This window comes from Triturus cristatus, chromosome 5_1 (genome assembly GCF_964204655.1).
Source record: "Triturus cristatus chromosome 5_1, aTriCri1.1, whole genome shotgun sequence".
In the NCBI taxonomy this organism is placed as follows: domain Eukaryota; kingdom Metazoa; phylum Chordata; class Amphibia; order Caudata; family Salamandridae; genus Triturus; species Triturus cristatus.
This window is the reverse complement of record NC_140587.1, coordinates 821,030,230-821,056,857: the sequence shown is the minus strand read 5'-3', so window position 1 is coordinate 821,056,857 and position 26,628 is coordinate 821,030,230. Positions and strand designations below refer to the sequence as shown.

The 26,628-nt window shown below is 45.0% G+C and overlaps 1 protein-coding gene across 3 annotated transcripts in view; it reads left to right on the top strand.

Moving 5' to 3' along the window:
• Positions 1–25,472, top strand: part of MIMS1 (mitochondrial inner membrane scaffold 1) — a 98,413-nt gene extending 72,941 nt beyond the window's left edge. For all 3 annotated transcript variants that reach the window (XM_085605879.1, XM_085605880.1, XM_085605881.1), the window contains exon 5: positions 24,736–25,472. In XM_085605879.1, the coding sequence (XP_085462005.1) occupies positions 24,736–24,996 (261 nt within the window). In that variant the 3' untranslated portion in view covers positions 24,997–25,472. The remainder of the gene's footprint in view (positions 1–24,735) is intronic.
• Positions 25,473–26,628: the final 1,156 nt, after the last annotated feature.

Sequence of the window (26,628 nt, the reverse complement as noted above, 5' to 3'; positions counted from 1 at the left end):
TCAGACAGGTGGGTTTTGCAGATTGTTTGAAAGGGTTACTCCCTCCCCTTCAAGACTACCCTTCCCCTATGCCACCATCTCACGACTGGCTGGCGGATGATCATCTGTCCCTTCTCCTCTGCTCTTTTGGCCAAGGAAGCCATAGAGAGGGTTCGGGAGCCAGAAGTAGGCTGTAGTTATTATTCCTGCTGCTTTCTGGTTCTCAAAAAGGACAAGGGCCTTTGTCCCATCCCCAGTCTCCAAATTCTGAATCTCTTCCTCATGTAGGAGAAATTCATAATGCTTATGTTTGCTCAGGTCTGGTCTGCCCTGGACCCAAGAGACTGGATGGTAGCGTTGAACTTATAGGATGCTTATTTTCATATACCAGTCCTGCCTGCCCACCGACACTATCTGCAGTTTACAGTAGGCCACACGCATTTTCAGTTACCCTTGTTTCCTTTTGGCCTCACCAGTGCCCCTCGGGTCTTGACCAAGGTTATGGTGGTGGTTGCAACTCATATGCAGGGGTCCGGGGTGCCAGTCTTCCCCTACCTCAATTACTTGCTACTGAAGGTGGGCTTCTCCCAGGCTGTCGTCACGCACCTCCAGACTATGGCGAACCTTCTGCACTCACTTGGGTTCACTTTCAACGTGTCAAAGTCACACCTGACTCCCTCTAAGATGCTCCCTTCTATCAAAGCTGTTCTGGACACTATTTCTGGCTTATCCTCTCAAAAGGCTATGAAACCGATATTTCAGCCTTTCTTGGGATTCGGTGAGACTGACTATGAGGCTGCTTGGCCTCAGGGCTTCTTGCATCCTGCTGGTGATAGATGCCAGTTGGCACATGTGGACTCTGCAGTGAAGTGAAGTACCACTGAGCGCAGCACCAGGAGAATCTCTCCGACCTGGTACAGATCTCAGAGGGAACTGCAAACGATCTGCAGTGGTGGCTAACAAATTGCAATTGGGTCAGAGGTGACTCCTCTACCTTCCCCAATCAGATGTCATAGTAGTGACAGATGTATCACTCCTAGGATGGGAAGGCCATCTGGAGGAGGTGGAGATCAGAGGACTGTTCGCCCGAATCCGGACTCCACATCAACCTGCTGGAACTCCGTGCAATCTGACTGGCATGGAAAGCCTTTTTGCCCTCCATCAGGGGTTAGCCGGTACAAGTGTTCACAGACAACACCGCCGCCATGTTGTACTGCAACAAACTGGGTGGGGTTGGGATCTGGAACCTTTGTCAAGAGGCCCTACGTCTCTGGACATGGCTAGAAGAGCAGGGCATGTCCCTGTTGGTTCAACACCTGGCAGGTTCTCTGAACGCCAGAACGGACAAACTCAGCCAAAGATGCCTGGCAGATCACAGATGGCGTCTACACACATAGGTGGCGCAAGGTCTCTTTCAACAGTAGGGAGAGCCTTGGTTAGATGTTTGTCTCTGCTGAGAATGTGCAGTGTCAGCAGTTTGCACTGTGAAGTTTCCAAGGCAGCACCTGCTCGGAGACGATGTTCAGCTTGAGAGGAGCTCAGGCCTCCTGTACACCTTTCTGCCCATGCCACTCATTTTCCCCTCATTTCAAGCTCCCCCCTTCACTCTCCTTCTGTGTCCTCTGTTTCTTTCCTCCACTATTTCTTGCACTTTTGCTGCCTTATTTGCACTTTACTCCCTTTTTGCCTTTTGCAGCCCGTTTTTTGCTGCTGCTGCTGCCCCCCCCCCCCCAGCACGACCCGTGCGACCGGCCCAATCCAGCTCCACTCCCGCCTCCCAGCTGTCCAGCCCTCCCTGACCCCTACTTAATGGTGGCCGTTGTCCGGCCGCGCAGCGTCTGCGCCAAAGGCATGCCCGCCTTGCCCGTCCGCGACCTGACTGCAACCAGCGCCATGAACCCTGGATCTCTGCACCGCCAACGCTACGACCCAGCCGCACTCCACGCTCTCAACCCAGGCCGCAACAAACTGCAAGCTAGCATCACCAGCTGACACCCACGGACCCTTCAGCTGTCACCGCTGCCTGCACACCTGCAGCACCGCCAAGACCATGGACCCAGCGCAACCCGCTCGCAAGAACACAGCCGAACCGAAGACCCTGCAATGCATCCTCTTCAACGTCCGATCCCTCCACAAACACGCCACCGACATCTGGGACCTCCTTGACCGCACCACCCCAGACGTAGCATTCTTTACCGAAACCTGGACCAACACCACCTCGGGACCGGCCATCGCCATTCTCCAAGGATACAAAATCTCCAGGAAGGACCGCCCCACCTGCCCTGGAGGAGGAATCGCCACAGTCCACAAATCCACCCTCCGCCTGAGTACACTCCCCCAACGAGCCCACAGACCTGATGTAACACCTTCACTTCAAAATACTAGCCAGCCCTACCTCCACCCTCTGAGGAACCCTCATCTACCGACCCCCCTGGACCCATCGGAGTTTTTGCCAACTCCATCACGGACATCATCTCCCCGCATGCCATCACGTCCACCAACTACACCCTACTGGGAGACCTCAACTTCCACCTCGACAACCAACTGGACCCCAGCACCACATCCCTCCTGGACAACCTCCACAACATTGGACTCTGCCAGATCGTGACCCAACCCACGCACTCGGCAGGACACGCCCTCTACCCCCTCTTCACAACAGGAAACTCCATCACCTTCAGCCACCCCACCGAACTCCCATGGACTGACCATCGATGCGTCCACTTCACCTTCAGAACACCCACCATCCACAGACCCTGCTCCCACGAAGAAACAGGACCAGAATCACCAACGACCAGCTAACCTCATCAATCAGCAACTCCACCCCAACCATCGCGGAAAACGACCACCCCAACACCGCAGCCCAAACCCTGCACAGATGGATCTCCGACAGCGCCAACACAATAGCCCCCCTCAAGAAAAACAACACCACCCACGCCAAAAAAGCTAGATGGTTCACCAACGAACTTCGAGAGTCCAGACGCACTTGCTGCCGCCTCGAAAAGACCTGGAGGAACACCAAATCCACAGAATCCCACAACCACTTCAGAGCCGCCACCAACGCCCACCACCAACTCATCAGAAAAACGAGGCAAAAAGCGATTGAAGACAGAATCTCCACTCATGCACACAACAGCAAAGAGCTCTTCAACATCATCAAGGAGTTCGCCCAACCCACCAGCGAGTCCACTGGCATCCCTCCCTCACAAGACTTCTGCGACAAACTCAGCACCTTTTTCCACCACAAAATCAAGAGCATCTATGACAACTTCGACGAAGACAACCAACCCACTGAACCCTCACCAACCACCCCCGACACCCTGAAGCCAGCGATCGACAACTGGACAGTCCTCACCACTGAAGACACACTGAAGACTAAGTCAATCCACCCTGGGGACCCCACGGACCTCTGCTCCCACCACATTTTCAATAGAGCCGCCAACACCATCGCACCCATGCTCTGCCACACCATCGACCGCTCCCTGGCAACAGCCTCGTTCCCTGACTGGAAACACACTGAGATCAACCCCCTCCTGAAGAAACCCTCGGCGGAGCCCACTGACCTAAAAAACTACAGACCCATCTCCCTGCTCCCGTTACCAGCGAAAGTCATCGAGAAAGCCATCAACAGCCAACTCACCACATTCATCGAAGAGCACAACATCCTCGACTCCTCCCAATCCGGCTTCAGAAAAAACCACAGTACGGAATCCACCCTCCTCGCCGCAACAGACGACATCAAGGATCGCATCATAATTGATAAGAATTTCTATGCTGTAGACCCTCAGTCTATATCTGATGAACCGGCATTTTGTGAATTCTTGTATCTTCCGTGCTTAAATCCTCCAAGGTCTTCTGTCGGTGTCCAAGAAAAGGCCCCTTCTAAAGGAGACCTTGAACCTAATATCAGTTCGGAAACTGTCACACTTGGGTAAGTGAGAGTTAGGACACAGTATCTGAGTCAGAGCACCTATGGATACCAGTAAAAGAGTTACTGCCTTCTACCATGCATTTGTAAGTAACTCACAGAGGAAAACACAAAATTGCGAGATTTTGGGTTTGTGTAACCCCCCAACATTTTCACATTTGCCAACCGTGGTTTTGCTTTCTCCGAACCAACCAAACTGGCCTGAGACCTCTTGGCTTGATCAGGATACCGGAGACAAATTCTCCAAAGTTGTATGCTGGGTTTTCGGCCAATTCCTCACTTCTCAGCTTAAGTTTGTCTCCATCCAGGGTCCTGACACCTGTTATTTGCATTTGTGATATCTTAGCCGAATACTTCTGAACTGAAAATCCACTAAAGGAAAAGCAACAAAACATCCATCCACCTACTCTTGAATTCAGAACTTGCTCCTAGTTTTATTGTCTTCTTCCAAGCATACCAAGAAAAAAAGAAACTGAATGAAAAGAAGATAAGAGAGTGGCAGAAACTTTTTACTGGTTAATTTCCCATTTCCCTGCATCATATTTTAACGCAAACCGTTAGAAAGAAAACCATACCAGACTGTTTTCTCAGAAATACAGTCACTTATAATAGTGAAGGTCAGTAGTTTGAAGAGTCATAATTTTGCAAAGACCCCCGTGACCAGTGTTTTAATACTCTAGGAATGGTCTCTGGTAGCTCTCACTGCATCTAAACCAGGTGACACTTTACCTCCTTCTCCAAATTTAGGTCAAATACTAATTGTCTTTTTGATAAGCGTGCAAGTGCCCAGACCTGTATTTTTCACGATAACCACTACTTCTTCATTTCTTTTTTTGCCCACTCTCCCTTTTTACTCAAATGACTAATGTTGGCTTGTCCCAGGAAAGAAATGGAGCAGCGTAATCATTCAGCCAAGTTGAAAAAAATGTTTGCTGATTCATTTATGCAGCCCATCTTTATATTCCAAATCTTGGGATTATGTAGTTGTTTTAATTTTAGACACTCAATACATCTATTTCAAATATGAACACATATATAACCCATTGGCTCCATAAAACTTGATTATTCTTTATTCCATAAAGTATTGAAAGACAGCCAACGCATTTCATTCCTTTCCGCTGAGGAACTTCAGGGCTACTCGCGTCAAATTAAGGTGTAGTCCAATATAGAGAGTCAATTTCATGATATGAAAATACGTTCTTCAATTTAATCTTGTGTTTCTTAGTATGAATTCTTCAGAATAATGTTCACCTCATTTAAAAATCCTACTGTGGCCTACCCTGAAGGAGGACTGCTCCTGCAACTGGCATATTTTCTCCCAGAAGCAGGAGTGAGTTGGGACTTGTTCTGCCGGTTTAGCCAGCTGCAGAGAGAACATGGAGACCTGTGTTGTGGTGAGACTGTATTGAGAGGCTTGTACTAAACTGAGTGCAGTAACTTCTGAACTTTATGTAACTTACACCTGAACTGTGATTGGTGCTGCACAGATGCTTTAACCCAAGGTTAGCTCTCCAAGAACACAAAGAAAGAAAGAGGGAGAGACCAGAAGAAAGGGCCCAGGAAGAGAGAATAGGGTAGCATGAGAAAAGGAGCATGAATTAAAGAGATATTTGTAAAGAATGAGAAGCTCATGATGGCAGCATAAATAGCTACATCGCGGGGAAAACCAGTTCTATTAACAACACTCGAAGTACATGCCAAGGTTCTAAAAGAACCTTTGCACATCTATGTGAACGGATAAGATATGTTAGAATAGTTTGAGTTTTGAGATTGCTTATAGAGCTCAAGTTTTTAATGTGTCTGAGGCAGCTACATTAATAAGTTGCTTGCCTATGGAAGACATTGCAGTCATTGGAAGGATGCCTCTGTTTGAACAAATGAATTCTGTGTGAACGAAGGAACTCTAATTAAATGGTTTGGGCTGAAGTCCACTAAAAATCATCAAAGGTTTAAAGACAGTTGGAGAAGAGGGATTATTCCATTTGAGACCTGGCTTCAAGGTGTGGTGTATAATTAGAATGGTGGCTAAGTATTTACGTTCTCTTAACTAGTTAAAGGTGACAGAGAAACCCAAGGATAAGTGAGATTACCCACATACCTGTCAGGTCTGACTAGGTTCAATGGAAACCTGCAATAGTTGGTTGGCAAGTGATAAGTTAGAGGCCTGGAGTGGCCTGACTTTAAGCCTGCGGGAGGCTGACTGGTTCGTAACTGGAGAGTAAGGTCCAGGGCACTTCCTAAGGTTCCAAGGACAGAAAGGGAATTGTGTTCCTAGTGAGGAACAACAGAAGAAGGGAGGACATTAAGGTTCTTCCAAGCCTAAAGTGGTTACTTGTTTTAGATGTCACAAGGAGTGGCATTACATGCTTGACTGCCAGGTGAAACATGCTGTACCTGCTTCATCCATGATAGTGAGTTGACTAGTTGAACTTGAAGAAAATTCACCCAAGCACAGTAGTGTTTGTATTGGAAGCTAGTATCAATCAAAGTGTGGTTTCTGCCCTGACAGAATCGGGAGCTTATAGACCTATGGTTAAGAGGAAATATCTCAAACCACAGTCACTATTCCGCTCTCCTGCTGCTGAGCTGAGCTCGAGCAGGGGAAGGTAAAACAATAGGTTTCTTGTCACAGGGAGGTGTGACCACCTCCCAGACAGGACTTAGTGTATTGGGCTGGGGTGAGGGCGCTTGCCTACACCACCCAACTGCTTTTGCTTTACACATTTGGTGCACTCCTTGCATACTGCAGTTGGAACCAGTTCTAGGAGCCCTTGGCTCCCGCTCTGGCACGATACTGGACAAAGGTCATGGGAGTATACTCCCTCTGTCCAGCCCCTCCTTGGGAGGGACCCCTGAGTTGTTCTAACCCCTTTCTTAAGTTATAAAAGAGCTTATCTGTGGGTGGGTCCTCAGATTTGTTTTGGGACAAGACTCAAGCCTGAAACCACATCACTCTTCGACCGTCTGGACACTTAGACTGTGCCTGGATCCGAGACTGCATCACGGAAGACTCCTGCTGCTCCTGGTCTGACTGTTCTGCAAGTCGTCTTCGTCCTCTGTATCTGTGCTTCTTCCAGGAACTTCAACAGGCCTATGGGCATCAAGGACACCAGAAGTAATCTCCCTTGGAGTAAAGGAGTCACTCCCCTGCATCTGCAGGCACTGCAACAAAGCTGACCAGTCTGCCGCTCCTGATGTCCCACAGACTTCAAAAGGCTCAGCAACACAGGTGGTGGTTCTGCAACTCCCTCGAGGCCTGACCTGTCCTCTGCAATTTTGAGGCCTGTATCCGTCGTCAGAACTACTGGGACCGAACCCCTGTGAACCGCGTCGACCTGCCGTTGCCAAGGCTTGTTGGCGTTGCACTCCAGAGATCTTCGGCTACAAGAAGCTCCAGCCTCCAGCATCACCTCCTGCCAAGATCAACATCCCCATTGCATCCTCTCCAGTGTGGGCCTTCATCTTTGGTGAGCTGCTCGAGGTCCTCTTGTATCTCTTGTGCCTTTGGCCTGTGGGTCCTCTCGAGGGTCTTCTTCTGCCTCAGTTGCCTTCTCTGCTTCCTTGGGGCCTGCTCTGACTCTCCTACACGTGGTGAGTCCCTTGGACCTTGCTTGTTCCAGCATTGCTCCTCCTTCGCTTTCCACGCCTATTGCAGCTGCCAAGGCTTGTTGGTGCTCCTGCTGGACACTGACTCCCTGGTTATCGATTTCTGACGTGGGACAGTTCCTGCACGGCTCCTGGTCTTCCTCCACGTTGCCTGGTCCTCACAACTGCACAGACAAGGTCACTGTCCTCACTACTGCATCATCCGACATCGGTGGGCATCGCTCTTCATGACTCCTGGTCACCTCCGAGTGGCATAGACTCTGTCCCCTCTTCTTGCAGGTTCTTCTTCAAGAATCCACCCTTGGATTCCACCAGACTCTTGGACAGTCTTCACCAACGGCATCTTTACGTCCTCCATTGTGGTCTACGGTGGTTTCCAATGTTACTTCGCACCTATGCACCCGGCTTCCCTGGTGTAGGTATCCTGGTTCCTGGGGTATCCACGGTTGGGGTGACTCTTTAACCTACTCTCTTCCACGGGGTTTCTTCAGGGTCCACTGGAAAGGGTCCTTCTTCAAAACTGCTACCACGACTTTCCCGTTGACTTCTGTGTTTCCACTTTGCACATAACCTCCGTGGGGTTTCTGGGTACTTACCCTGGTTGGTTCCTGGTGTCCCGAGCTCTTCTGAATCTCCTGGTCCAAGTCCCGACTACGAACACAGTTCGCATTATGCTTTTTTAGTATTTGGTGTGGGGTCCCCCTGAAGACCACTGTGTATTGTGCTTACCTAGCTGTTTGCAATTGAAGTATTGTGTGTATGTGTGTGTGTTATTGAGTGTTGTGTAATAAATAGACATATTTTGATATATACACTGTAGGGTTCTTTTTCATTAGATCTACACTGCATGATTAGATCTGGTAGAACAAGCTGTTTAACACTCCTGGACTAATCCTGAAGGCTGCTCTCCACAGCTATCTCTTCAAGAGCTTTCTAAGGTTGTCTAAGACCACTAAAACCACCATAAGGGTTGTCTGGATTAGTGAAAGGTGCTTCACTTAAATAAGTGTGCACCATATACTAAGCTTCCAGTGCCCAACTAAAATTTTCTTTTTATTTAGGCAGTTGCCTCCGACTAACGTGTGTGTGTGGGGGCGGGCATGTATAACACGCTGAGGACCGGATCAGTCCTTATAGCATGGATCCAAACCCCTATGTGTTTTGATTGTATAAAACTGTAAGCCACTGACCCACTTGCTGTTCAAATTCCAAGTTCTCTTTGACCAAGGAAGGCAGTGGTCTGCTGAGTACTCATCGGACTGCTGCGCAACCAGAGCTGTGGTCTGTATGACAGTCCGCTTCCTGGAGGTGAGGGGACATCACTTAATTTATAGGAAGAAGCTATTCCTGAAAATGAAGTGCCTAAAACACAGCTTGGTTGCTGAGAGAGAGAAGGAGCCGGCCAACACTGCATGGGTTTTTCACTGTCCATGGACTGCCAGATGAAGCAAAGCCCCGGTGCTGATTGGGTTGTCCAGGAGAAGGAAAGCTCCGGAAAGTGGTCTGTGAGCCACAGGAGTGGTGGGCGCGGTCTCTCAGAATCTGGGTTCAGCAGCCAACCTTACAGCGGTGGAAGGAGAATGACTGCATCTGACCTCTCCATCATAACCAAGAACAGTGCCTGTTTTGGACTTTGCCATATTGAGCAAGAACTGTGCCGTCGTCGCATTCCAAAAGTGCACCTCGCGCTTGCCATCATTTCTCGTGTCCATGTCAACCCGCTAATATTGCCTGTGGGATATTTCGTTTTAAGTGTGTATTAAAATACTTTTCTAAGTAATGTATTGAGTTGGACAATCCGTTATTGCGCAGCTGCATGGTTGTTGAGGTTGGAGCATGTGCACGGCCACTCCCACTCCCTGAGCAGACCCCCCAGGATATTGCAGTATAGATTTGCAAATTTTGTGGCACAAAAACGGAAATTGTGCGGCATTTTGCAGCACTTTATTTTACTTGTAATCATTCCTTTTCAGCCTTAAATCAACGGGAAAATGTTTTAGCAGTGTATTCTACTCTGAAACAGGCATGTTTAAAGTGTCTGAGGATGTTTATTTGCTATATTCCGCTTTGTGGTAACATTCTGGATCATAGGTTACGCCAACCACAATTGCACAGGGTTTCCAGTCATCCTGTTTTCTATGGCAAAAACATCCCGTACCATACATTACGAAGATATAGCCAGGCACCAATGATTCCCATGACAACATAGAGACTGAGGTCCTTCATAAGGGTATGGAATTCTGAAGACACGTGCAGCTTCAAATTGTCAGTCTACCATTGGGTGGGATGTACAGAAGCAGGGTGGCACCTCTCTCTCAAAAGATCCAAACCATGTCTATTCAGCAATCTCTCCCCAGTAAAACTCCATTTCCCACCTAGGTACCACTTTCTTACTTATGCGGTTGGAAGGCTAGATTCCTCATCTTACGGCAGCTTCAGGCCCCCACTCACACATGAACATTTAAAGACCCGTTTTTCTAAGGTGGAAATACTTTGCTCTGTAGCAATTTTACAGCACCAACAGTTAGAACTGAGGAAAACAGATATACCAGGGGCATACAGGTACAGGCCCCCCACATCCATAAGGGGGTCTCCATTTAGCCTGAGTCCTATAAATATCTGAAAAATATGGAAAGCTCAGGGGCAGTCACCACATTCTGCAGTGGGGCCCATCATTTTGTGTTAACACCACTGATATATGAAGCTCTTGAGCAGACTGACTGACGTTATTCTTATCACAACATGATTAAATTTATATTTTCCTCTAAAGGTGAAAGGGTACCATCACAACATCAGCAATTTATGCCTTTAAAAGTCACACACCATTTGCTTTCTTGTCAATGTCCATGCTCTAGTAACCTCTCCTATCGAACATCTGTGGACTTCTCTCCACAAATTATCCTGACAGCTCAGCAAGTTTACCATCTATCTTTCTATACAAACGGCATCCTTTGTTACTGTAGCACTTTATTGGCCCTGGCGCAATTTCATTTGGTTCTGAGCATGATGTTTTTCTCCGTATGTCTGGTAGTGTAAGGTTAGTGAAGGGTTGACCAATATTTAGTTTGAAAGAGGTCTTTGACTGTGAAGCTCTGGTTGTTAACCAACACAAATAAACCTACACCTAAATAATGTTATTTATACACATAGACAAACGGGTGCACACAATATCTTTGAGCTTGCTTTTGAAAAGATGCTTCTGAAAAATGCAGGCACCATTCATCCAATTGAGAACCATTTCAAGCAGGAAACCCGAGCGCGAGGCGCAGTTACTGTAAGACCTCCCCAAAGACTGGACCCTGGTCCAACAGAAACAAGGAACAGAGCCAATGTGACCGGGTAATCCCCAATCTAGGTCTAAAAATAACCAGCCGCAACTATGACACCGGGCAAGAAGCTGGCAGCCCGGGTCTGGCGAGTACACCAGCACCAACCTAGAGAGCACAAGTAGTCCTACATTGGTAACAGGCCCTGTTGGCGCATTGGGCAACAGGATCACATGGGCACAGTAAAGAGAGCAAGAAGGGCAGGTGTGGAAGCATGGCACGCAGGAGCTCGTCCTGCCTCTCTGGTTCAGAGTGCATGATCAGTCATGCTCACAAAGGGGCCCTACCAGTGGGAGTTGGCTTCTTCTCACACTCATAGTGCAGCCCCCCCCCCCCCCCCCCCCCCTGCAATATCCTCTCAGTTTTGGCACCTAAGGTATGAAGTTTCAATTTAATCAAACTAGCGCATGTCCCTTCTCAGACTCTAGGTTGGTACAGCATTCTTACCCTCACATGCCCGGTTTCCTGGCAGTCTCACTATTTCATTCGCAGTCTCACAATTCTGCTCTTACCTAATAACCTGGACTTTGCTGCTACCCAAAAGCTACTATAGGAACAACATCCATATGTTTTCACACATTGGTACAAATCACGATTTGCGATCAGACAGGCAATGTTTTTGTTGGTTGACGACCAAACAGGTGCCTTTAATAGCATGTGGGGTCTTTTTGCCACGCGGTTAGTGTTCTTACATTAAAACTCACCTGTCCGTCTGTCTCCAATAAGTGCTCTGATTTGATTGCTTCCTCTGAAAATCGGGGAAGAGGCATAGACATATTTCCATATATTAGAGGAGAGAATAATTTAATAGTCTGAGGTCAGTCTGTGAATATTTAGGGAAATTATATTTTCGGAGCTAACTTGCTTACTCTGTACGAGCAGGGAGAGTTTAAGTACAAGCCTGTCAATGTGAACAGGCGGAATGTTAGAATTCACAATTGCACCTCATTGGTTTTGACACTACCATTGATGCCCCACGGCCAGTGTTTAATTTTGACTAATGGTTGCAGTTGGGGCCCACCATGCACAGTTTAGGCGCCTCAGATTTGAAGTTTAATGTAATCAAACTAGTGAATTTACCTTCTCAGACTCCAGGTCGGTGCAGTTTTCTTAACCTCACATGCCTGTTTTCCTGGCAGTCTGACAGTTTCATCGACAGTCTCACGACGACGACTGAGAGCTCCTCTCAGGTGCATAGTTCATCTTCCTTACTTTCAAGCTGTAGATCTCCTCTCAGGCTCACAGTGTAGATTCCTTACTCTTACAGGGCAAGCCTCCTCTCAAGCTCGCATTGTCGAATGTAGACTCAGGAAGCAGGCCTCTATTACGGCTGTACGGCGTCACGTATTGACGTGTGCGCTTACAGACAATAAGATGTCACCAGTGTTTTTTTTTCTGCCTGTCGGAGACCTTTTTCGCAGCTCAAAAGGTAAATATTGTGGTCCTCCGCTGATATCTCGATAATTTGCGAATCACAAAATGTTGGAGGGTCTGAATGAGAAGCCTGTGACTGCTCAGTATTGCTTTCACGGAGTCAAGTAGAGTAGGGGGTTGTACTTGGCCTAGATTACCGAGCCATAGAAAGAACAGTCCCAGAAAACCAGAGGCAAATAACCCAATCCCCGTGGCTGATGCCCAGTAACTCCTCCCTTCACTAAATTTGCTCCTCATGCCCAAGTGTAGACGTTTCATCTGTATAATGACAAATAGTGGCTGAGTGAACACAAAACTGTGCCTGAGCATTGCAGCCTACTGACCTAGAAGAACTCCGCTCTTCTTCCTGCACACACCCCAAGAACTGAGTGATATTTTCACTTCACTAACATTTTTGTACATCTTTAAGCCCAGACATGGCTCTTTGGTTACTTTTCAAATTATATTAACACTTGAGAAAGATACAAATTGTCCAATAATACACTCTTATTCAGAACCTGTTAGATGTGGGCTGTAAATATATGTTCTAGATTGGTGCAACAGTCAGTGATGATTGCTTACAGTATCCTTAATTGAACAAATTTAGAAAAATTATTTAATATCTTTCTCAGTTCTTCTAGCTGCCCGAGGCTAAAGGTGGAACCTCCTAGTAGTGTTAATCGAATAAAGATCTGTATCATACAAAGCCAGGGCTATCGGCAGCCTGGATGCTCATGCATGCATTTTTACATGTTTTCCATTAAATGTATCACTTTATGTTGGATATCCTGGTTGAACATTGATGATGATTATCTTTGTGTTCTCCTGGTGCAGATGACTGGTTAGAAAATGGCAAGAGGGACCTGTTTAAACCAGATCTTTGTGCTTACGGATTTTCCAACCGATTCAGACTTTTACACTCTAAGTCCGGACAGTTGTCCAAAGAAAGCATTGGTCAATATGCATAAGTTTAATTTCAAGCCATGGTTTGGTTTTCCTCTTTTGCTGTTTCCTCCTACTTCTCCAAGATTTCAGCCTGACTTCCTATAAAAGATGCAACCATTGATATTTTGAGAACCCAGGGTCCCTGGAGGAGGGACACTGTTTTACTTTTACTACCAATGTGCAAAGATCATTCTAGACCAGTGATGTCGTCTGATCAGAAGATTATACTGTGAATTTTCTTTCAGTCATGTGCTCTCAACTTTAAGAATGCCCTATAAGAACTCTTAAAAGGCATACCAAATTCTCTTTGGAGCAATTTAGTCAGTCTCAGAAATAAGTATATGGAATTTTACTTCAAGTACTTAATTGTATGTACCCAAGAAGGCTAGGGGTATCGGACTATTATGAGAGTCTAAACCAGATTCCCTTAATGGATATGTTCCTTAAAACCAAATTAGCTCAGATTTTGGGGTCACGTGGTGATTGGATAACGGTGGTAGACCTCCAAGATACATAATTCCTGTCCCAATAAAGAACAAATTTAATAGTAATTTCAGATATTAACATTCTCAACACTTCCCTTTTTAGCCAGAACTACTCCCTGAGGCTTCAGACTCATTCATCTTTGCCCAAATTTAGACATCTGACAAGGACAGTGTTACTTTAGCAACCAAAAAACATACATCTGTGCGTACTAAAGAGACCACACTTCACTCAAAATTCTATTAAGAGATGACTCTGTGCACTTCTTTTCCGGTACCCGCCGTCGTTCAGTACCACTGTCCAGCAGAAATAGATTCTAATTACAAATGGAAAGGTGCACCCGGAAATAATGTAGTCCACAGAAATGCCATATATGTTTCAAAAGATGTTTTATGTTTTCTTTACTTTGTATCCATAAAAGCATTTTTCTCATGCAAAAACATACAGCCAATACGTTTCGTTCAAACAGGATTTTGAACTTCATCAGAGCTGTAATATACAAAAAACAAGACTAAGACAATTCTTACTGGTAGATTGGGACGATATGTTTGCCTGGATGGACCTCATCCGTGATTATGAGAGATGTTTCTTATATTAGACATTTATCCAACATACTTGGAAGGATTTCATAAAGAAGAGGAAAACATTCTCCGTACTAGGAGTATAAAGCACACAAATACATATGAGTTATGTGCCAGTCAGACATCATATGGGGATAAGTAAATACAACATAGGCTGTCCCTCTGTGGCTGAAAACAATAGTTAGGGAATAAACCTATAACATGACAGGGGACTCAGTAACTCACTATGAAATATTCAAGTACTGTTTACACAAGACTCTTTAGTAGTGCATTACTTTACTTTACTCAGTAAGAACTAAGTACTAGATGAAATGATTGAGCTCATTATTATCGAATGTTTGAGTCCCCCTCTCTATGCATGCAACTCTATAGGCCCATTGAATTGTATAACTATGTAACATTCGTGCAATGTGTTGTTTGTTTGTTCTTCTGTAATGCTTGTTTTTTAATTTGACTCATTTTGAAGTATTGTCCTGTTTTATTTGTGTTGGTATATAATTGTTTTATATTATGTTTTGACAAATGTTATGTATGGTAGTAAACAAATTCCTTGTTTTGTTCCTCTTCATGCACTTGTACATAGTGTTTTTTAACTTGTTTTATGTATATTACTTACAACCCGGACAACGTTCAAAATCCTGTTTGAAACCCATTGGCTGAATGTTCTTTGTATGAGAAAAATGCTGTTATGGATACAAAGTAAAGAAAGAATAAAACACACATTTTGAAACCTTCTGTGGACTACAATATTTCCGGGTACACCTTTCCGTTTGTAATTCTACAGTGTTACTTTCCAGACATTTACCAAGGGAATCTTCTCCTGGTCTGAAACAATTCTTTTTTTCTTTTTTTTTTTTTTTTGCAGAGTTTTATATAGCGCAAACTTGACTCGAATCCAATCGGGTATCAGAGCGCTTTATATAGCACCAGTTACGTTACATGAGGACACACATTCATTTTTTGTTCGGCACGGGGAGATTAAGTGATTTGCCCAGAATCACAGGATGTTCAGTGTCATTACCGGGACTCGAACCCAGTTCCCCAGGTCCGAGGTCGAGCACCCTAGCCGTTAGGCCAACTCCTCTCCTCCTGTCTTCAGTCTGTCATTCCGTCAACCATGAAAAGTCTCATCTCAGGAATACTAGTTTATAGAATTTTTAATGGTTCCAGCCTTTCTACTTCAGGAGAGGTTAATTCCATCTACGGAGAGGATAATTCCTTTAAAGCCGGAAGCAGGTCATTTTTCCAACCAGACTATGATTGTGCTGGTTTTACAGGCTATTTAGTTCAGCATTTCATACATTCAAGTGGTCCCCCCTTTAAGACTCCAGGTAGCTGTTCTGCAGCTCCATGTTGCAGAGAACTTTACATCGTAGGTTAATCTGCTTTCTACAAAGATTTCAATTTCCACCCAAGGGTTAAATTATTTTCCTTGGTGAGTGCTAGAATTTAATCTGCTGTAAGAGGTTCTCACACAAGCCCAGGGTGCTTCTCTTACCATGACAATACCCCCACTTCAGTGGAGATGGGGATCCTACTATGGACTGTGGGCCTTGCAGGAAAAAGATCTCTAAATGAACCTCTTGAGGCCCCATTTCTAGGTCTGTTTATTTATGTATTTATTTATTTGAAAAGTTTTATAGAGCGCAAACAAGACCCAAATGGGTATCAGAGTGCTGTACAGAGTAGTCTTCAGCCATTATACAAAACATAAAGGAGGTAAGTGAGAGTACAAACTGTGGGAAAACATTCAAGAGTAACGAATAGGGTGTATCAGAGGCGCCATATAGCGCTCAGAGTAAAACATCATACAATAGAAGGAACCAAGATGTGCGATGAGCATCAAGGAATATTAACAAAAGGGGATCAAGCAAAACTCAACAAATGATGCAGTTAAAGGAGCTATCAAGGACTGGGACAAAACCAATGCAAAAAGAAGGTAAAAACATATAGAACATCAGTGAGAATACGTCAAGAATTTGGTTATTAACAAAACACCCAAACATGATCAGTGGGATTAAAGTTCGTTCATTAGTAGTCTTTTGACCAGTTTTTTAAAGGAAGTAGTAGAACGATTTGATCTGATCTCAGATGGTAAGAGAGTTCCAGATTCTAGGAGCAAGACCGGTGATCGCACGGTTGTACGATCTTTTCTTTTTGAATCTTGGCGGTTTCAGGAGAAGGGTGGACGTACTTCTGAGGGTCCTGCTAGAGCCCGATGGCTCAAGTTTATTTGCTAGGTATTTTGGGGTATTGTGGTGTATGGCTTTATGAGTCAGACATGCAATCTTTAGTTGGATTCTAGCTTCAATAGATAACCAGTTTAGCTGCAACAGGTAGGGTGAAATGTGATAACATTTCCTAGATCCCGTTAAAAGCCTGGCTGAAGCATTTAAGGTAGCTCTGAGTGGGGCTAAGCTGGCTTTGGGAAGCCCTGTGAGGGTCACCAATCCATATTCCAATCTAGGGATAATTAGGGATTGTACCGCCGTTCTGATGTCTTCGGGGGGGGGGGGAGGAATGGTTTGATTTTCTTCAGTGTGTTGAGTTGGAAATTGGCTCCCGTAGTAGTAGCGCTGATATGTGCTTGCATATTTAGATGTTTATCCAAGGTGACACCTAAAGATTTGGCAGAGTCTACAACATGAGGTGGGCTGTTCAGAGCAGTTAGTTGTTTAATCCAGTCAAGGGTAGGAGCTGTGTGATTAGGTGGGGTGATCAAAAGAAATTCCGTTTTGAGAGTATTTGGTAAGAGATGGTTTTGGGCTAGCCATTGTTGAGTTTGTGCAAGTGCAGCATTTAAAGTTTTTATGTCCTCCTGTGATGAGATCTTCAGGTACAATTGCGTGTCATCTGCATACATGTGGTATTGAATGTTGGCTCTGTTCAGAATGACTGCAAGAGCCTCCATAAATAGATTGAGAGTGGGAGAGAGCGTCAAGCCTTGGGGGACTCCAATCAGGACTGGGGTACTGGAAGCTAGGGCATGATTAACTTTGATCCTTTGCATGTGGTTGTGAAGGAAGGAAGCAAACCAATTTAGTACCGTGCCTGACATTCTCATCCTATTTTGTAGGCGATCAATCAAGTTTTCTTGTTTTATGGTATCGAAGGCTGAGGACTGGTCTAGAAGGATCAGGAGACAAGGGACATTTTGGTCAAGGGCTCTCACGGTGTCATCAACGATGTGCGTTAGTGCCGTTTCAGTGCTGTGTCCTGCTCTGAATCCTGACTGGTGAGGATCCAGGAGATGATATTTCTCAATATGTTTGCAGAGCTGTGAATGAACGCATTTTTCCAGCACTTTCGCTAGAGTCATGCAGCTGGTGATAGGTCGGAAGTTGTTCGGATCTGATAGGTCCGCATTGGACTTCTTAGGAATGGGAGTAACTTGCCCAACGTTTAGGCAGTCCAGGATCTTTCCCTGTATGAAGGATTCATGAATGATCTTGGACCAAAGAGGGAGAACGGCTGAGATTAAATAGTTATAGAGCTTGGCGGGTAGTGGATCTCCAAAGTGGTTGGATGGTTTTATAGATGACATGTTGCAAAGTATATCAGTGTAGTCTGGTAGGAGAAAACTGCTCCAAGCAGCGTTGTTTTTGAGAGAGCTGCCCAAAGGCCGGTGGTAAATGGTCATGGATACAGCCCTCTCCCCTGATTCTACTGGTGGTATTTTAGATAATAAAGTTGGGGCGGTGGGTAATAGCTCCAGCTCTATTTTCGTTGTTTTTTCAGCGAAATGGGCTGTAAAATTATCACCACTAGGGAGCAGGGATAGCGTAGCAGAGCTCTGGTTAGAGGATTGGGTAGATTGTTCCTTAATGAGTTTGAAGAGTTTTTTTGGTCTATTTTTAGCTCCATCCAGTTGAGATCTGAAGTGGTTGATTTTTGTCAAGCGTATGTGTTTGTTGTAAACGCTTCTCAACTTTCTCAATTGAGAGAGTGCTGTCGTGGAAGGCGAGTTTCTCCAGAGTCTCTCAGAGAGTCTTAGATTGCGCCGTTCATCATTTAGGGCACCATTAAACCATGGTTTAGAGAGTTTGACTGGGATCCTTTTGAGCTGTTTCGGAGCAACAGAGTCAAGAATGTTAGAAAAAGTGTTTAAGTAGTGCTCAGAAAGATTGTCAAGGTTGGTGAAATTAGAGGGGGGCTGTAGTTTATTTTTGGTGATCGAGGTTAACAAGTTAATTTCGAGGTCCCTCATATTGCTGATCATTTGTTTTGCTCTAAGGGGTTGCCCCTGTCGATCCAGTCCCTTGTCAAAGATGAGGAAGGGAATTTGAAAGTGATCAGACCAGTCACAGGGTAGGATTTCCCCAATTTGTATGAAGTTGTCTTTGGCAATGATGAGGTCTAGAGTGGCGCCTTTATTGTGAGTAGGGCCTTTACAGAGCTGCGAGAAATTGAGGTCACAGAGGAGGGTCTTAAAGGAATGGACAATTGGATAATTTGTGTCATTTCAATGAAGGTTGAAGTCTCCGAGGAATATGTGGCAGAGTTGGTCCGAGCTCAGGCTGATGACCTCCATGATTTGCTCAGTGAAGACTAGATTGTCACCAGGAGGGTGATATATCGAGTGCAGCACACAAATCTTCTTGCCTTTGTTCCAGATTTCAGTGACTAGCTGTTCACGTGGATAAGACAGTACAAGAGGACTGTTTTATTGTGAGGTTGGAGCGATGAATGCAGGCAATGCCCCTGGCTGTTTTATCCAGGCGATTGCTTCTGAGTAGTCAGGAGGGATTAAGATATCAAGACTTGGGGAGGAAGTATTACTGAGCCAGGTTTCAGTGATGATCCGAAGGTCCAAATTATGCGCAATAATGAGATCAGAAATATCAGCTGCGTGTTTCACAGCTGATCTACAATTGAGTAGCATCGCGTTGATGTGCCGGTTGGAAGTGACCACTTCTCGAGTCGAGCTGTTTATGTGAAGTAGGTTCTCTGTGTTCAACTTTCTGAGGTTAAGGCTTGGTTCCCTGTCAGGGTTAGCAATGATTGAGGGGATGTTAATAGTAAAGTTGGGTTGGGAGACCATATTTGATTCAGTGTAGGTCCCAAGTAGGTCGAGAATGTCTTCATCAGATAACTGAGGTAGGGGTTTGTGGGGCCGAGAGAGGTGGTTAGGCAGAGGCCTCGAGCTCCAGCTGGAGCTAAGATAGGAGCAGAATGAGGTAATGTTTTTGGTAGAGTACAGCTTCTGTGGATTGAGGCCAGGCGCGTAACACCCATTGGATTCAAAGGGCTTCATGCCCCCCCAACCCCCCTCCCCGTCGTGTGTGGCAGCCCGGGATGAGACAGCTTCCCAGGCACACACACAGCCGCTCCCGAGCACTTCACAGGTCTTTAAAAAACCATTTGCATGCTAATGAGGCCTTGCTGCTGTTACACCCCTTCTAAGAGCCCCTGCAGCTCCACTCTGCCTATTGCTTAAAGATTCAGCCCCCCCCCCCCCCCCGAAATTTTTTCTTGGCCCATCCCGTCGCCCCCCCCCCCCGAAATTTGTCTCTAGTTGCGCCTCTGATTGAAGCTATCATACCTCTGCGCGGGGGTGAAATCTTACTTTTCTCCATCTTCAAGGAGAACTGCAGAATGTTTTGCACCAGTTGTTTGACTACCGATATATCGTGTTTGAGGTCATCAATCTTCTTCTCAAGGCCTTGATTGTTTAAGCACTTGTTCGCAGGGGTAGCTCGCACAGGCGGGATAGGTTCCGCTCTGGTATGGTTAGTAGAGGGTTGGTTAGGACCATTGGCACAGTTACATAAGGAGATGGGGTCTTACCCGAGATAGGGACCAGACTTTGGAGTGGGAGTAGGGAGAGGCGGAGTGGTGTTAGGAGGAGTTGAGGGTTGCGAAGCGTGTGGTGATAGTGAGGGTGAGTATATGTTATTGTTCAATGTGTAGGAAACATCAACAAGGTTCCTGGCCATGAGATTGGAAGATTCAGGGCCTAAGGGGTTAGTATCCAATCCTTTCTGATAGTATGTTTGGTAGGGTGGTCATCATTCCCGTTATTGGAACGAATAGTGTGTGATACCAGGGATTGAGGGTAGGAAGTGAGGCAAGGTAGAGGAGGAACATTGGTACGGCTATCAACAAGGTGGGAGGTACTCTGGTCAGTTAAACCTTCATCGCCACGAGGTAGACGCTGCTTTCCAAATTCGTGGTGTGAGGGGTTGAGATAGCATCTGTTAACTTGGGTCAAGCTGAGGTGATCGTGTTAGCAGACGTGAGCGAGGGCAGCGGGGAGGAGGGGCCGTCAATCGCTTCTGTATCAGAGCCATTGAGTGGCACATTTTGACTGTCAGTGGAGGTGTTGGAGTTTGAGAGTTCTTGAACCTCAAAAAGGCAGAATTGAAACGCTTGAGGTTCAGGTCCGATGCTTGGATAAGGACATTACCATTATTGTAAATGGAGATAGTCAACTCCGCCATAAGGGTCGTGGATGGAAGCGTAGTTAAACGAAAAACACGTGGCGTTTTGGTCTGTTTTGAGCGCAGCATAGAGGTGAGGGCCTTTCTCCACTGTGCTCTTCTGTTTGTGTAGAAGATGAGATCAATTACTAAAGTGCTCTTATTTGAGGTATGTGTCCGATATCAGTGTTTCGGGCCATCTCTTGAGGGTATTGTGCTTAAAGGTTTTCTTAGCCTTTAGCGATAGGTTGGGTGGATAGATGATCTTAGCCGAGTTTACACCCGATTGGACAAAGGGGTTAGAGGCCTGGTAAATATTTTGTGCCATGTTGACTGAAGTAGCATAGTAGGCAGCGAATAAAGGAGCCCAATCGAAAAAGGGTGGAGAGGTATCCCAATTAGAAGGAGGTCCTGGAAGTAGAGACCCAAGAAAAGGGGGAGGGGGGCATAGTGAATAGTGAAGGCTGAGAAGTCATGTACCTAGTTTACTATGCAGTATCATAACTGAAACTGATGTACTACCAGGTGTTTAGTGATCATGACCGCAGGAATAGCAGCGCAACAACCTTAGGGGCTCGGGGAAGGCGGGAGTACACAGCATGTTTCATCAGAGGGAACGACCTGTGATAAGGTAGTAGGAAATCGCTCTCTTGTTGCTGAGCTAGCTTGAGCCCAGGCCAACTCGGGCTCTTCGAGGGATGCACAGTAACACGTCATGCGTTCTCTAGGCCTACCCTCATCACCCTTGGTATGTGAGCTGGTTGCCAGTAATAATGGTAAGACTAAATCCAATCAATAGGCGTTGGTGGAGGATGGCTAGGTTAGGTGGGGATTTTAAAACAGAAAATTATCTTCAGCCTGGAGCTTCCTAGGCGAGCTTCTCTCCGTCAGTGGCCACCTAAGTGTGTTTCATGGTTGTGCAAGTTATCAGTTTCCTGCCTTGTTACCTCACATTGTAATATTCCATGTTTTATCACTGTCCCTTGTCATATTACCTCACCGGGCATTGATTATTCACCTTTGCCATCTTAAGGTCAGGCAGCCATCTGAGACATATTCCCTCACCGGGCAATGATTGTTCACATTCGCCATCTTAAGGTCAGGCAGCAGTGTGAAAAAAGCAGCAGATGTATTGCAGCTAAAAATTCTCTCGAGTAGATCGAGCAATCGATTCCCTACTGGTTGTGTCTGTCTTATTCTTGAAACGAGGCTTGTGTATTGATATGGGCGGGCGTTTGATTGAGTTGCTTTTAGTTCTCACGTTAACCGTTAAATAACCGCCATTTTGAGTACATGCATAAAGGTCAGGTCAGCCGGAGAGATCTATGTGCGAGATAATGCTTGCTAGCGCATATTTGGGGTAAATGTTATCTTACTTGTTGTGCACTGGCCATTTCACGGGCATTTTAATCGTTTCGCACTGCAGCCCCGCTCTCTCTTAGCCTCACGGGCTGCGTGCTCCACAACCGCTAACACCGCTGCCGACTCAGAGTATTCTTTTCACATGCCGCTGTCTGCCCAAACATTATTGTGCCCTGACCGCATAACAGGCAGCGTGCTTGGCTCACACCATTGCTCCACTCTCCAACCTCACGCGATCACGAGCAGCGTGCTCCACCTATGCTGCCCGACCGCTCCGGTTGTTCTTCCTCCGATGGTAGACTGTGTTTCTATTGAAGTACTGAAGGACAATATCACTACAGGATGTTCCTGTACTGTGTGTATTCTTGTTATTCAGATTGGGACTGGTCTTTGGATAAAAACCTTTTTCTAGTAGAGTACCATCTCTATGCAAATAGAAGTGTCGAAGTGTGATTCCTCAGCACAGTGTGACATGCTTCCCAGTGGGTGCTCAGTCAAGAGGTTCTGCATGGATGGACCAATGTGCCTCAAAGTGTGTATTCTTTCAGGGATTGAGACAGAGGTTTTTAGGAGATGCTCTCATCAAGGATTGGCTGGCAAATCTCTCTATACAGTTTACATAGTTCACTGCATCAGTCTGAAGTTACTGATATTGATCGATGAATGACTTTGGATTGCCCCATTTACCTCAGGCATTATCCCCTCAAAGACGAAATTTCTATGTTCCAGTTGTTTTATATGCAGCAGTGAGGGTCTATGCCCGACCTCTTACTTCCATTGCTGGACTTCAGAGGCATGTACCTTATAACCTGGCATATGCACATTGGTGCTGTACCCAAAAGCTTATATCTATGATGTGTGTGGCTAGCGAAGAATATCCAAAACAGTTTTTAAGTACATTGCTGAAATTATGTCACAGTACCATGGACATACATTTAAATAGTGTTAAAGGACCTTTCAAGGATGTTTTGCCTATTATTTTCCTTTTAATCTCTACCTTAAACGTTTTTCTTAGCAAGTGAAGCATTGATGTGTCAGTCCAATGTGTACCTCCATCTTCAAATGAAGGATGCTACACCTCAGTGGGAATTCATTTTAGCCTTGCCCGTATAAAAGCCATTTTAGTCCATGAGCTCATGTGACAGATTTGCTAACTTCAGACCACCTTTTTTGTAATAATCACCTGTGCCTGAAGAACAGGAAAGCTTTGGGTTTTCTTATCTGTAGAACCTTACCCTACAGGGTATGTTTCATACAGCCCCTCCTATTTAGCCTGCAGGAGCGAATGAAATTTCAGTGACACCAAAGACGTTGTGCAATATGAATTTATCTAGACGTAGACATATAAAACATGCAATTCGTATGAAATAACACAACAGTATGACTCCTGAAACATCAAGCAAATGTTTGTTTATGAATTGTATAAAAAGTTAGGCTTTGTGTTGTCTTCCAAATGAGGTAAATTGAGCTATGATTCTTCATTTAGAGTGGTGACATTTTCACATAACTTTGGCTGCCCCATAGAATGTTTTTTCAGCAGCTGAGGTTCTGAATTCCAGTAGCAGTGAATTTTGACTTTGTAGTCGTCTTGGCCCTCCAGAGAGGGTGTGTAGTTCAGCAACATAAAGAGAGCTACTATAAATCGTATTCTTGCAGCAATAGTGGGCCAGTGGAGGACTTGGAAGAATGAAAGTGATGTGGTCTTGTATTTATGCAGAGTGGATCAGTCTGGCTGCTGAATGAAGGAGGGCTTTGTCCGAGGTCAAGGATGCAGACTGCGCCTCAGCTAGTATAGCATTCCCAACGTCCAATCTGGAGTTGACAAGTGCATGTACTGACGTTTTATATTAGTAGGGTGAGATGAGTGAGTGATTGTGCAGATGGAAATTTGCTTCGGCCATTTTATTTGCCTTTGGGATGCAAGAGAAATTTGCGTTCAAGATAAATCTTACACATGTAGCAGAGGGAGGAAGGTGTGGGAAGGAAGCCTTTTAGCAAATCTAGGATAGAGGAGTATAGTTTGTTATTGTGTGAATTAAATAACAGTAATAATTCTGTATTTTAATTGTTGAGAAGATCATTTTCTTTTATTCCAGTTTTCAGAAGAGAGACACTTTTTAGGATGCCTATGTCTTTAGTTATGGAGGTTTTCTGACCTAGCTGGGTGGCATGACCATATTCATGGATAATGACACCTGAGTCTAGTAGAATGAGGCTGCATGGCTCTGTGTAGCCAGGAGGAAAGTCAGCACGAGGCTGGAGCCCCGTGGAGTGCCATATTTTAGATATTTGGTGTTTTCTCCGGTTTTTACCACAAGCTATGTTAGTTATGAAAGGTATGACTTAGTTTGGAAACTTTTTCACGAAATCCCATGTGGTGTTTGAAAGTCAAAAACATATAAGAAACTATAGAAGACATTTTAATCCATCTTCAAAGTATACCATACTTAACAAGGATGTTTCCTGACACCTGCTTAAAGTTGTTTTTTCAGTTGCCCTAGTTTTCAATTTGCAATTGTTGTCATCTATTCAGCATGTTTTCCAACCATTTCCATATCGAGCTATATTCCGCTCCTGTAATAGAGATAGATGTATTTGCCAAAATCAATTTTAGCGAAGTTGTTCCAGTTGTGAGGGCTCTTCTAGTCTGAAGTTTCAAACTCATTCTCTAATTGATCTCTCTTCTTCATTTAAAGATTTCAACTCCTGCCAGATATACAGTCACTCTTGGAGGAACATCCATCAGTGTTAAGTACCTTCGAAGGTATGGCTACTTGTCTACGCCACCACCAGTGAAGGAATACATACAGGACAAAATGGAGGAAACAAAAGAACTCTTTACAGAGAAAATGGAAGAGACCAGAGACATGATCAGTGGGAAAATGGAAGAAACGAAGGATCGGATAACAGAAAAAATCCAAGAAACCAAAGACTCTTTTATGAAGAAAAAAGAGTAGTTATCTTTGCCCTGTTACCAGCCTAACGTTTGCACGTGAGATGTAATTGTTCAAGTTGTTTCAAACTATACAGAGTTACTTCAAAACATGTCCGTTATGCTACTGGATGCCAACCCTCTTGCACCTTTTTATACATTGTTAAAGAACAGAGGCACAAATGGACTTTTTCCATGCATCAGGATGCTCCCTCTTCTGTACACTACATCTGCACAATAGTACACTCTTCTAGTGATATTATAGATCCCAAATTGATTATCCCCACATAAAAATGATTTGATTCATATCTCAACTGTAATTGTAATTTCTTCACAATTAACTAAACCCAGCTTACAGCTTGGAGACATCAATAGGTGTGTGTTTTCCATGTGTGTGCGTGCGTGCCACTGTTTGTATTTATGGCATTCCAGTGAAAATAAATATGGCCCAGAAACATTATTTGGAACAAGTTCACTAATAAACTTTCATTCACACACGTATTAGTTGAGTGTAAAAGTGTCACATTCTCTTTTATTACCATATTGAAGTCGAACATGAGATGTTGCTGCAGAAAAATGTTTACAATTCCTACAGAGGAAAACAACTGGCCTGTTTAGTGAGATTGTGTTGGACAGGTTTCTTACATTTAATCAAAGGTGCCCTGGTTAAGTGCATTTATAAATCCTACTAATGAAAAGACTGATATAAAGTGCTGATCCGCATAAAGTCAGATACTATTTATTACCATAGTTGAGGAAGGAAAGGAGGCATCATGACCCACTCAAAGCTTCGGCTTTCCAAAGTTATGATCCCTCCCCACTCATAATGGTGACATTAAATTGCACATTAGACTTTGTACATCTGCATATAGTCACCCTCCATAGCATGTGTGGCTGTAGATACACATGCTTGGCATATTCCTGCCACCTAGTGTTGGGCTTTGACATTTGCAAGTTGTTTTTCTTCTAAGAAAGTTTTTGAATCACAAGATACTGTGTGGTGACTCTTCTGAATATATGTTACGCAAGGGCAACAACTCCATGTTAGATTATAATTTTTTCTGCCATTGGGTTTGTACATGCACTGAGTAGGCTTGGAGTTTTGGTGTGGTCCTCATGTGTTTCTCCATATTTCATTCCCAACTGATACTATCATCATTGAGGGACATCAAACCCTCACTTCTAGGTTGGTATCCACAGGTGTCAGGAGCCATAGACTCTTCTCAATGTGGCATCCTATCTGAGAATAAACCTGGATAATGAAAAGGCTGCATTCCGATGCAGTCTTCGATGCCACACTAAGTGTCCAGGTAATGATCACCACTAGTTCTGCAATCTGTGTTTGTTGCCCGACCATGACAATGCAAACTGCCTGACATGCTTAGCATTCAAATCAAAGAAAATGCTTCTATAATAAAGAGATCGTTGGTGGGCAGCAAGATATCATCTTGGGGGCTCCGGACATCTTTGTGGAAGAAGCCACTGCCTTCGACGTCTATGAGGAGGAGGGGCTGGACCATCAGGCCTCACCCTTGCACAAAAAACAGCCAATTCGCAGCAAGTCCGACATTTAACTATAGGTGGTCCCCAAGCTCGTAGCGAGGCCCTCGGATGTAAACTCTGAACCATGAGTTCATTGTAAGAAAAGTACAAGACC